This window comes from Apus apus, chromosome 7 (assembly GCF_020740795.1).
Source record: "Apus apus isolate bApuApu2 chromosome 7, bApuApu2.pri.cur, whole genome shotgun sequence".
Lineage (NCBI taxonomy): Eukaryota > Metazoa > Chordata > Aves > Apodiformes > Apodidae > Apus > Apus apus.
In genome coordinates this window covers 8,421,424-8,434,121 of record NC_067288.1, presented here as the reverse complement: position 1 = coordinate 8,434,121, position 12,698 = coordinate 8,421,424, and the positions used below count along the sequence as shown (strand labels likewise).

Below are 12,698 nucleotides of genomic sequence, written 5' to 3'. Positions count from 1 at the left end.
AAAATATGATTTGACAAAAATTTTCTCTTTGCAAAGCTGCAACTGCCTCAGTTCTGTACAAGGAACTCTTGGACAATGAAAAGAAAAACTTCCAGCTGATCAATGCTGCAGTTTCTGACCTAGGTGGAATACCAGCAATGATTCATCACTCAGACATGTCAAATACAATTCCTGATGAGAAAGTAAGCTGCCTTTAGAGTTGATGTAAATGTGTTAATGTGTCCTGCTCTTCCATATAGCCCTTGACTTGCTGTGTTCTGTGTTTATGTAGGTTGTTATTACCTACCTATCATTTCTGTGTTCGAGGCTTCTAGATCTTCGTCAAGAAACTCGAGCTGCTCGATTAATTCAGTCTGCTTGGAGGAACTACAGGCTGAAAAGGGAACTGAAACTTTCTCAGGTACTTTTTGCCTGTGCAATATTCATAATTTCTACTTTGAGAAATACTACATAAAGAGCATAAATTCACTATTTGTAGTACACAGGTATATTAGAATAATACTGGTATTTTATTATAAAAATACATGGCCTTCTTGATCGTGTAATCTACTGCAAAAGCTGCTACAAAGACCATTCTGAAGTTACTGCATTTATTTAAAGGCTGCTCTTTCTTCTGTGTTCTGATTAGACCATGTTGCCCTCTAAACCCTTTTCCCTGTTTTTTAAATATAAAATAGTTGGATGGCTTTCTTTAAACAAAAAGGGAGTAGTTAATTATTAATTTCCATTAATGCCTACCAGATGAAAAGAGTAATTAAACTTCTGCATGGATTTACTATTTTTGTTTAGGAGCTAAACTTCGTCAGTGCTTTGAGTTGAGTTGCAAAAGTTCTGGTATTTTTGTTTTTTGCTTTTCTGGTAGATGAACCAGATTCCTTGGTGATTTTAGAACTGTCACCACTAACATTTTTAATTGCCACTGCGGTGTCCAAATGAGAGACATATTGTTGGAACAGTGTTCAAGTGAAATATTCTAAGAATCTGTGGTGCAGAATTTATGTAGGTTTTTTCATCTCCAGTTTCTTTATAAAAGCTGCACAATGTTAATGATGATGATAAAACATTTCCTTTATAACTGATTTTAAATAATAGTAAAGCTGCTAGTGGGGCAGGGGGAATCAAAACCGAAACCCATAAGCATTGCAGGCATTATTTTTATTTCATCTTACGTGTGCATATTTCTTTTACCCAATGGTAGGACAGTCTGGTAGTAGGGTTCATACAAGATTATTTACATAGTGACATGTTACATTTGTTAGTTGCTTTTTTTCCTTTTATTTTGATGTACATCACTTTGTTACTACAGTCTCTGGGTTAGTATAAAAATCCTTACTGATGTGCAAACAAAACACTAGATGGATGTGAGCTGATATTATTTTCTTTATACTCTTAAATTATTTAGATATAGCTGGAAAGTATTCTATTTTGCCCCATTAATAGGGGTGTTTTAAGCTTATGAATGAGAACTAAAATCGAGGCTTAAAAATGGGTAGCTTAGGAGTGCTGAAAAACTGGGTAGCGAAGAGGAAGATCTATGAAGGTAGGAGAATCTTTTACAAAGAACTCAGTGCTGAAATAAACGTTCTACCTGAAAAAAAGCTCTTTTACTAAAGAAAAGCTGTGGTATCAGCAAGCTTAATTTTTTAGGCGATTGCCTTAGATAGTTATTTTAATTAATCAAAAATATGAGTGAAAATTTTAATCCTAACTGTTCAGTGGAAATCCACTCTATAGGAAAAAGACAGAGCTGCTCGGATAATTCAGAAATCTGCATTAAACTTCTTGGCTCGTCGACGCATCCTGAAGGAAGTGAATGCAGCAGTTTTCATCCAGAAGCACTGGAGAAGATACATAGCCAGGATTATTTTTTTAAATCTGAAAAAGGCTAAATTGGAAGAAGCCAGAAATAAATCTGCCACAGTCATTCAGGTAATATGACTTAAAGTGAGATTACACAGCAAGGAAACCCTTTGAAACCTGTAAGAAAATGGCTTGCTTGGGGTCAAACAAATAGTTTGTTCTGGTTGCAGCACCTGATGTCTTAATGGAAATTAATACTTCCTCCCCCACCTCTTTTGAGATATTTTGGTATTCTGTCTTCAGAGTGAAATGGTAAAAGGGAATCTTTTGTTCCCAGAATTGTAAATGCTTAAAAAAAACTATTAGTCAAGTACTTGTTTTTTTGCTTTTAATCTGTGTAGCTGTCTGGGCTTGTCTTCCTAGGGATTAAGTAGGAATAAAGAAATCTTTAAAAGTCTGATGTTGTTAGTTCTCAAATTTACACTTAACTGAAGATACCATGAAGAAAATGGTAAATATTTTGTGTTTTCCTGCAGGCTTATTGGAGGAGATACTCTGCTAGGCAAAGATATTTACAACTACGATACTATGTTATCTTTGTACAAGCAAGAATAAGGATGGTGAAGTCGGTTGCTGCATATAAACGAATTGTTTGGGCTGCTGTTACAATTCAGAGTCATCTGCGTGCATCTAAATTGGCAAAAAAAGATCGGCAAAGATATGAAACCTTCAGGTCTTCAGCACTTACTATTCAGTCTGCTTTCAGAAGATGGAGAAGACACAAAATTCAGCAGAAAATTAAAGCAACTTTAGTGCTTCAGGCTTATTTCCGAAAATGGCAATCTTCAAAACTGGCTAAAAGAGAGAGGGCTGCTCTTGTCCTACAATCTTGGTGCAGGATGCACAGAGATCTGAAACAGTATCTACGTATGAAGCAAAGTGCTATCAAGATTCAGGCTTGGTACAGGTGTCAGCTGGCTAGACGTATTTACCAGGAGCACAGAGCAAAAATAGTGACAATTCAGCAGTATTACAGAGCTTATAAGCTAGGAAGAATGGAAAGACACTACTATTTGCAAAAGCGTGCAGCAGTGATAGTTCTCCAAGCTGCTTTTAGGGGAATGAAAGCACGTAAACTATACAGGCAAACAAAAGCAGTTTGTGTTTTTCAGTCACTGTGGAGAATGAAAAAAGAGAGACTAAGGTTTCTGCAATTAAAAAAATCCGTTACTACGTTGCAGGCACATGTCAGAAAATACCAACAAGTAAAAAGATACAGAGAGATGAAAAATGCTGCTTCTGTAATTCAAACTTGGTACAGGGCATGTGTCACTTCTAAAAAGGCAGCTGCTTCTTTCCAGCGAATGTGCCTGGCTGCTATTGTCCTGCAGTCTGCCTACAGAGGAATGGAAGCTAGGAAAGAAGCTCACATGCTGAGATCTGTGATAAAAATTCAGTCAAGTTACCGTGCTTATATTGTCCGGAAGAGGTTTAAAAACTTGAAAGATGCAACAGTGAAGATTCAAGCTTTTGTAAAGATGAGGCAAGCATGTAAGCATTATTGTGCACTAAAGGAGGCAACACTTTATGTCCAGCGAAGGTATCGGTCTCATAGATACACTCTTCAGCTTAAAGAAGATTATAGGAAACTGAAAGGAGCTTGCATAAGAATTCAAGCTGTAGTTCGAGGCTATCTGGTCAGGAAACAATTACAGAGGTGGAGGGAGACTGCAATATTTCTGCAGGCATGCTACAGAATGAGAAGGGACAGGCAACGCTATTTAAGCATCTATAGTGCTGCCATTGTCATTCAAAAACATTATCGTGCATACAAAAAGCAGCTGTGTCAGAGGCAGGAGTTCTTGCAAGTTAAAAAAGCAGCTGTGTGCTTACAGGCAGCCTACAAGGGTTATAAAGCACGTAAAAAGCTTAAACTTGAATATAGAGCTGCTATCAAAATTCAAACTGCATTTAGAGCTCACGCCGCAAGAAGGAAATATAAGGCAATGGTTCAGGCCTCCATTGTGATTCAGAAGTGGTACAGAACTTACAAGACTGGTAACAGGCAAAGACTGAAGTTCTTAAGGACAAGAGCAGCAGTGCTGTCTTTACAAGCAGCTTTTCGTGGCTGGAAGGTACGAAAGAAGATTCAAAGAGAATGTTTTGCTGCTACTAAGATACAGTCTGCCTTCAGAAAATTCATTGCTCTGAAAAAATTCAGAGTTATGAACCATGCTGTGCTAACTATCCAAAAGCATTACAGAGCCAGTGTTATAGGCCAGAAACAACGGCAAGAATATATTCAGCTGCGGGACTCTGTAGTGTGTCTTCAGGCAATATGGAGGGGGAAAACTGTGAGAAAAACAATTCAAAAGAAACATAATCACGCAACAGTTATTCAGTCCTATTATAGAATGCATATAAATCAACTAAAATACAAGAAACTGAGACGAGCCACTCTAGTGATTCAGAAATACTTCAGAGCTTACTGTATGAAAAAAGCCCAGCGTGCAATTTATCTAAAAAAAAGGGCAGCGGTGTTAGTTTTGCAGTCTGCTTACCGTGGGATGACTGTGAGGAAACAATTGAACCAACTTAACAAAGCTGCTACAACCATACAAGCTGCCTTCAGATCTTACCTGGTCAAAAAGAACTATGAAAGACTTAGATCTGCAGCTATGGTAATTCAAAGGCATTATCGTGCACTTATTCATGCTAAATGTCAAAAGCAGAAATACCAGTCTTTAAAAAAAGCCACAGTCAAAATGCAGGCAGTTTTTAGAGGTGTAAGAGTTAGACGACAAATTCTCTGTGTGCATCGAGCAGCTGTTTGTATCCAAGCCACGTTTAAGATGCATCGCATGATGATAAAATACCAGGCAATGAGAATGGCAGCAATTATAATTCAAAGGCAATATAGAGCATTTTGTGTAGGCAAAATACAACGCAAAAAGTACTTGGAACTGAAGAAATCTGTCATAGTCCTTCAGGCTGCTTGTAGAGGCATGAGGGTCCGACGGGACTTAAAAGCTATGCATCAGTCAGCAGCAGTGATACAGTCTTATTATCGAATGCACAAACAACAGAGGGATTTCAGAAAATTGTTGCTGGCAACTCAGCAGATTCAGCAGTGGCTCCGTGCTTGTAAGGAGCGAAATGCACAAGTTCACAACTATATGATTATGAAAAGTGCTACACTTCGTATTCAGGCTGCATTCCGTGGTATGAAAACAAGAAGACTTGTAAGAACTATGAATGAATCAGCTGCACTTATTCAAAGGAGATTTAGAACTTTTCTCAAAAGAAAGCATTTTCTTTCCATCAAGACAGCTGCTGTTGTAATTCAGAGAAGATACAGAGCAACAAAACTAGCAAAAATTCAACGTAAAAAATATCTCTGTTTCCTTAATGCTGCTGTTATCATACAGTCTGCTTATAGAGGCTTTGTGGTAAGAAGAAAAATACAACAGATGCATCAAGCTGCTACAGTTATTCAAGCAACATTAAGAATGCGTAAAGTTTACGTTTCTTATCAAGCTATCAGGCTTGCTTCAGTAATCATACAGCAACGTTATCGTGCTTACAGGGAAGGGAAGCGTGTGAGAGGCACATACCTGAAACTGTACAATTCTGTTTTAGTTCTTCAAGCTGGCTATAAGGGAATGAAAACAAGATGCTTCTTGAAGAAAAGACATGAGGCAGCGCTTACAATACAGAAAAACTACCGAATGTATAGACAGTACCACCATTACAGAAAAGTTCAGTGGGCAACCCAGCTAATACAGCAGAGATACAGAGCAAATAACCTAAAGAAAATTGCAGTACAGCATTACTCTTCATTAAAGAAAGCTGCAACTTGTATTCAGAAGGCTTTCCGAGACTTGCAGGCAAAAAAGCAACATCGAAAAATGCACTGTGCTGCTATTATTCTTCAGAAAAATGTTAAAGCTCTTAGAGAACGTCAACGCTATCTCTCTCTTAAAGCAGCTACTCTTGTCTTTCAGAGAAGGTACAGAGCTTTGATTCTGTCAAGACAGCTTACTTCAGAGTATCTTTCTCTTCGCAGAGCAACTATTCAAGTACAGGCTGTGTACAGAGGTATCAGGGTACGGAAGAAAATTGAGCATATGCATTTAGCAGCTGGTACAATACAGTCAGCCTACAAAATGCACAGGACTAGAAGGTTCTATCAAAAGATGAGAATTGCAGCTATTGTTATACAGAACTACTATCGATCGTACGTTAAAGGAAAGAATAATCGGAAGCAATATCTGACAATGAAGAATTCTGCTCTTGTTATTCAAGCATCATATAGAGGCATGAAGGAACGACAGAAACTGAAAACCATGCACATGTCAGCAACTGTAATACAATCTAGTTATCGCAGGTACATACAACATAGGTACTACAAACAGTTATGCTGGGCTGTCAGAGTTACACAGCAAAGGTTCAGAGCCAAAATGGCAAAAGAAGCTGCCATGAAAAACTATGCAAAAATTAAAAAAGCTGTAGTTTGCCTTCAGTCCTCTTTTCGTGCTAAGAAAGCTAGGCAGTTGTACAAAACCAATGTTGCTGCACGGCGCATACAGTCGTTCTTACGCATGTCTGTAGAGAGGAGGCGTTTTCTTGAAAAGAAAGCAGCAGCAATAACAATCCAGTCTATGTTCCGATGCCGAAGAGCAAGGACTCGCTATAAACTGATTCAGAGTTCAGCAGTTACTATTCAAAGGTGGTACAGGTCATGGCATAGGGCTTGCTTACAGAAAGCAGAATATTCTGCTCAAAGACGAGCAATAATAATTATTCAGTCTGCCTTCCGTGGTATGAAAGCAAGAAAAATAGCACAACAAAAACGAGCTGCAAGAAACATTCAGTCTTTTCTTCAGATGGCTGTGCAGCGTAGAAAATTTATTCAGCTTAGAACAGCAGCTATTACATTACAAGCATATTACTTAATGCATAAAACTAAATCGCAGTATTCAAAATATAAAAAAGCAGCAGTTGTCATACAACGATGGTACCGTTCCCACTTGGCTGTAAAACATCAAAGAATGACTTACTTACAAACCTGGAGAAACATTGTCACTGTGCAGGCTAGAGTCAGAGGATTCATTGAAAAGAAGAAGTTTCACAGAATTAAAGAAAGCACAATAAAAATTCAGGTACTTTTTTTGGGTGTGGGGGTTTTCTTTTTTTCTTTTTTTTAATGCCCTTGCAAACAATAGTTTAAAGCTGTTAAAGTAGAATCAATTTCTGAAGTATAGTACATAGCAAGTGTATAAAGATTACTTCCAGAATGCACAGAAATAAGTCTCAGCTCTATTTTGTCTTTCCTTGCTGAGGTACTCATCTTAAAAAGTAACATTTCCTTTTTCTTCTTGTTTCTCCCCTAGAACTTTACTACTTCAAATGAGTCCTTATGCTTGCGTGTGTTTCTGTGGTTCTTGTTTGTTTTCGTCCTGTTTGGCTTTCACCTATCTAAATATTAATAGTTTAATTAATGTTTTGCTTTGTTTTTATTGGAACATGAATGAAAGCTCTCTTGACATTGAAATGAGTGCTCACTAGTATTGGGTATAGAGTAATTGGTAAAAAAGGCATGACTGTTGCATTCTTTAATAATCATATTTAGGAATGCATGAGTAAATAAATAATGTTAGTTCTTTTAGATTTATTAAATGGCCCTGGACTAATTTGAGTGCCTAACATTTTGAAGAGGAATATAAGGAGAGAAATTGCCTTCTTATTGTACCTTTCAGCTGGTACCTTGAGTGATGATGCATGAAACTTGGTGTACATCTGTTTATGTGATTTCTCAGAGGCACTCTAGGAAGTGGGATGTAGTTTGATGGTTTTTCCTTCCATCATTGATGCAATAAAAATGTTGCCAGCAAGAAGTAACGAGGATTGTTCATCTCCAAGTAGCAGGCTAAATATCCATATAGTGTGAGTTCAAAGAAGCTTAGAAGACGCGTTACTCTGAAGTGATTTTTCAGGGGTTTTTTTGGTTTTTTTGTTGTTTGTTTTTTTTTTAAAGGCATTTTTCCGTGGGTTTATTCAGAGACAGAAATACCTTCAGTACAAATCTTCTGCTATATTAATACAGCAGCACTACAGAGCCCATCAGATGCGAAATATTGAACAACTAAGATACCATCAAATGAAAAGAGCTGCCATTAGAATTCAGGTAATCCCAGAGGTTTTTGTTGTTGTTCTTTGTTTGGTTTTTCAGTCTTTCTTGTATTTGTTTCTTCATGACAAAATTATTTTTACAGATACTAGAGAGTGGCATTTGTGATATTTTCCTGAATGTGTTTCATTTGCTGTAGAAAACATCTTCTAGACATGAGAAATTAGATATTTGTCATACTGTAGAGACAGGAATCCTAAAAGTCTTTCATGCTAGCATGACACTTTTTCCTTTAAATTTTGTTTGTAACATTAAAAAAGTCAACAAAAAAATGAAGCTTTTAATTCAGTGGTTTGTTTTTCTTTCTATATATTGAATAGGCATCATATAGAGGATATAAAGCCAGGCAGTGGATTAACAAAACGAGAGCAGCACAAGTAATTCAAGCCTGGTATCGAGGCTGCAGAGCACGAAAGAAATATGCATCTGTGGTAAAAGCTGTACGAGTTATTCAGGGTCACTTCAAAACAAAACAGCAGCAGACCTGGTAATACTGAATTTGATACACGCTTCTCTACTTTTCAATGCTTGTATTATATAATTGTTTAGTACTGCTTTTCGCTCTGGCAAATGCCTGTAGATTCGCAGGCTCTGGCCCTGCAACATGCATGTAACACGAGTGAGCATAATCCTGTTGATGCAGATGGCATTTTTCTCTTGCACGAGATTTTTCCTATGTTTAAATGTTTTTTTAGACTGGAAGCTACTTCTCAAATATCGCGTATTGAGGATGTAGAAAGAGTGGGCCATGATCTTTTTTTCCCCACTTACTTTTTTACAGGAAGTATGTTTTGGATGTTGTTAAAAATTCCAGCATAAAACTAATAGGATGAAAAGCTGTTTTGTTATGAAGCAATAGTTAAACTAGTTTGTGTTTAATTTGCTGTGAGATGGTTTTACAATAAATGCTGTACTAGATCAGCCTGGTAGCTCATCTTCAGAACTGTCCTGTGCCAGTAGCAACAGAAGATGCTGTTTAAGGACAGTATGTTAACCTGACCACTTTCTAAGGTCCTCCCTCCTAGTTAGATGATACTAACTCTCTACTGTAGAGAGCAAGTTCTGAAAGTACCAACTATGGAGAAAAAAGAAAGTATCTTCTATTTTAATCCAGTCTTTCAGCCAACATTGCTAGCTATCCCCTTGTTCTAGTGTTCCAAGATTTGATTGATAACAGCTCTGCTTCCAAAATACCTATTTTAATAATTTTGTAAACTGTCACTCTTTTCTTACTTTAAAAATTGAAGTGTTCTCAACTAATGGAATAAATGCATTTTGATGTTAGGTTTTTGAAAATGAAGTTCTGTGCACTTACCATTCAAAGAAGATGGAGAGCAACCCTTACAGCACGAATGATTCGCTACCAATTTCTGGCAACTAGGAATGCTGCAGTTAAGATTCAGTTGGCATATAGACAGTACAGGGCAAGAAGACTTCTAAGAAAGGTAGGTTTTCACTTGTACTCTGCTACGTCATGGTTGTTTGGTTGTTTTAAAAGTTTTCAACATATTTGACTGATTATTGTCATCAATCAGGTTTACAAAATAAAAAAGGTGGGTCCAGAGGAAAGATTTTTCAAATCACAACGGTTGAATCTTGAAAATATTAAATTTCCTTTTTGCTCTGAGCAACAAGGTTGATTCTTGTTTTTGAACGATTCCAGTTGTTGAATTACTCTTGTCTATACTGATGGTAAGATAAAAATCTAAGATACTCCATTTTCTCCTGGCTTTATTGCCTAAAGGATTAAGTTAAATTGCCCAGATTTTTACTCCATTTAAGTAAGGGAGAAGACCTTCCAAATTGTGAAAGTGCATTTTTATATAAACTAGTACTGCATGAGTTTGCTTGTGTTTCCTATTTTGATTTTGTTCTTTTTCTTTTGATGGAAAAAACCCCCTAGAATTGAAATTAAAATCTATATTCATCGTGACAGGAATGAACAGAAGTTTAATTGTGAATGCCTTCTTTAAAATCTTTTTCAGAAACTTCAAGCTGCATGTTTGATCCAAAAAGCATACAGAGGTTTCAAGGCAAGAAGGGAACTTGCTCAACAAAAAGCTGCTGCTGTAATTATCCAAAAACATCTGAGGGCTTGGCAGGAAGGCAGGCTTCAGTTTATGAAATACAACAAAACTAGAAGAGCTGTCATTAAATTGCAGGCATTTATACGGGGTTATTTAGTCAGAAAAAAGGTTGGTATACTTCAAATTAAAACCATACTTTTAATGTCAAGTATCACTAGGGCTTATTAGCGTTAATTCTGGCTGGCAAGGAAAAGAAAACCTGGTCAACTTGTTGAACTCAAATTCTTGTTGCCTGCTTTGAGAACTGGATAGGTCAGAAGAGATCACAATACATTTTCACCAATTTCTCCTGATACTTTAGTGGTTTTTTAACTTCTCAGATCTTTGTGCCTTACCTATAACTGATACTTCTACACAAACACACACTTAGAATGAAACTGTTTTCTGCTATGTAGTAATGTTGTTGCTTACAATCACTTCTGTGTGTTATTGTTTAGATTAGTTTACTTAGTTCTGAGGTGTAATGACTTGAGTCAGTTCTTCAGCATCCAATAGTATATTGTTGTGTTGTAAGGTCTTTGCATAGATAATCAGCTACCTCTGAGTATGAAAAGTAATGATGTTGCTGATTTGTTTTCCTTCTACAGATTTTAGAATGGAAACAAAAGAAGAGACTGCTTCATTTTGCAGCAGCTGTTTATCATCATATCTCTGCAATTAAAATTCAAAGGGCATATAGGATTCACTTCATCCTAAAACTTGCACAAAACCAGATCTCATCTGTTCTTATAATACAGGTGAGTCTAATTAAGGATGAATGACTGTGTAATGAAGTCTCATTTCTTTTTGTCAGCTAAGCTGTAACACTTTATTTTATGGAAAAATAAAGCTAAATTATGGAGAATAGAGTTTATTAAATAGTGCTGCTTATAACCTGCAAAGCATATCAGAATGGATCTCAGCAGGCTCTGGAGGCTTAAGCACTTTAAAGCTGAGGATGGATGGGAACGTTTGCCTCCTTCAGACCCTCAGTCTTGATAAAGGAATCTGAGTGCTGTCTTAGCCTATTTCTTTGCATCCCACTGGAAGCAGGAAAGATCAGACATGATGGGCTGTAAGGCTCGTGAAATGAAGAGCAACAAATAATCCCCCAGGATACAGGAATTTATTTGGTTGGATGTTTCTAACCTGCCAGTCATACCAGACTCTGTCCAAATTACAGCTTTTTTAATATAACCATATCTTACGTATTTTAATATAACCATATTTTACTTCTCTAAAAGCAAGAATAAAAGTCAGGTCTGTTCTCTCTCTCTCTCTTCCATATATATATGGAAGAAATAGAGCTGGGAGATGAGAAAAGTGGAGTGATGGATCTCTTTAAAAGCCAACCAAGAGAAAGAAAATCCCTAGGTTAGAGTAATGCCAGACACAAGTATAAATTGTGAGAGAGTAGCTGGAGAGCATCCCTGCAGGAAGGGATCTGGGGGTGCTGGTGGGCAGCAGGCTCAGTATGAGCCAGCTGTCTGCCCTGGCAGCTGAGAGGGCATCACCAGCTGATCAAAAGCAGGGATTATCTTGCTTTATTCTGCATTGGTTGGGCCTCACTTGGAGTGCTGTGTGCATTTCTGGGCCTTGCAGTTCAAGAAGGGTGTTCAGGTCCTTGCACGCACCAGAGCTGATGAAAGGACTGGTAGGAATGAGGAGCAGCTAAGGACTTAATAGTTTCTCCACTTTGGAAAAAAAGAGACTGAGAGGCAACCTCATTGCTCCCTTCAGCTTCCTGAGAAGAGGAAGTGGAGAGGGAGGTGCTGATCTCTTCTCCCTGGTATCCACTGATAGGGCACATGGGAATGGTTTTAAGCTGCACCAGGCAAGGTTTAGACTGGACATTAGGAAGCATTCCTTCACTGCCAATGTGGTCAAACACTGGAACAGGCTTTCTAGAGGGTTGATGCCCCAAGCCTGCAGTGTTTTAGATGCATTTGGGCAATGCCCTTAATAATAAGCATAAACTTCTGGTCAGCCCTGAATTTGTCAGGCAGTTGGACTTAGATGTTCATTTCAGGTCCCTTCCAACTGAAAATATTCTAGTCTAGCCTATACAGAATGCTTCCTTATCTACTCCTGGTTGTTCAGATTTAATTTTCTAGTCTTGCATTTCAGCTACCCCAAACACAATCAAAACTGTGTCACGGTGGTTTAATGAGTGCAAGAGATATTTATACTGCATTTATCTGTCAAAGCTCATGTCAAAATACTTCTTTCATTTTTATCTGTGCTTGTTTAGGAATGGAAAGGGGAATTTAGGGAAAAATCTTAAATAAATTAATGGAAAGGTAATTTGATTTTAAACAGAGATGGTTCAGAGCAAAAATGCAACAAAAGAGATTTCAAAGAGATTATCAAAGAATGATTCGGTTACAACGTGTGATTCGAGGCTGGCTAAATCACAGAAGGGCTGCAGCCGTCATCATCCAGCGAAACGTGCGGAGGTTCCTCGCCTGCAGACGCAGGAGAAAATTTGCAGCTGGAATAATTAAATTACAGGTACATATCTCTATCAATAAAACTACAATATGTTTTACATTTTATTTCTTCATTTTTCTCTCATGGGTTTTTTGGGGAGAGGAAAGATGTTTACTTTGGTTGATGAATTAATCAGTTAAATTGCAAACCAA

At 37.5% G+C, this 12,698-nt stretch overlaps 1 protein-coding gene across 1 annotated transcript in view; it reads left to right on the top strand.

Moving 5' to 3' along the window:
* Window positions 1-12,698, top strand: part of ASPM (assembly factor for spindle microtubules) — a 32,512-nt gene that overhangs the window by 14,560 nt on the left and 5,254 nt on the right. The window contains exons 15-23 of the mRNA XM_051625438.1: window positions 37-182; window positions 272-400; window positions 1,735-1,929; window positions 2,337-6,962; window positions 7,838-7,987; window positions 8,311-8,477; window positions 9,276-9,435; window positions 10,665-10,814; window positions 12,376-12,567. Coding sequence (XP_051481398.1) covers window positions 37-182; window positions 272-400; window positions 1,735-1,929; window positions 2,337-6,962; window positions 7,838-7,987; window positions 8,311-8,477; window positions 9,276-9,435; window positions 10,665-10,814; window positions 12,376-12,567 — 5,915 coding nt within the window. The remainder of the gene's footprint in view (window positions 1-36; window positions 183-271; window positions 401-1,734; window positions 1,930-2,336; window positions 6,963-7,837; window positions 7,988-8,310; window positions 8,478-9,275; window positions 9,436-10,664; window positions 10,815-12,375; window positions 12,568-12,698) is intronic.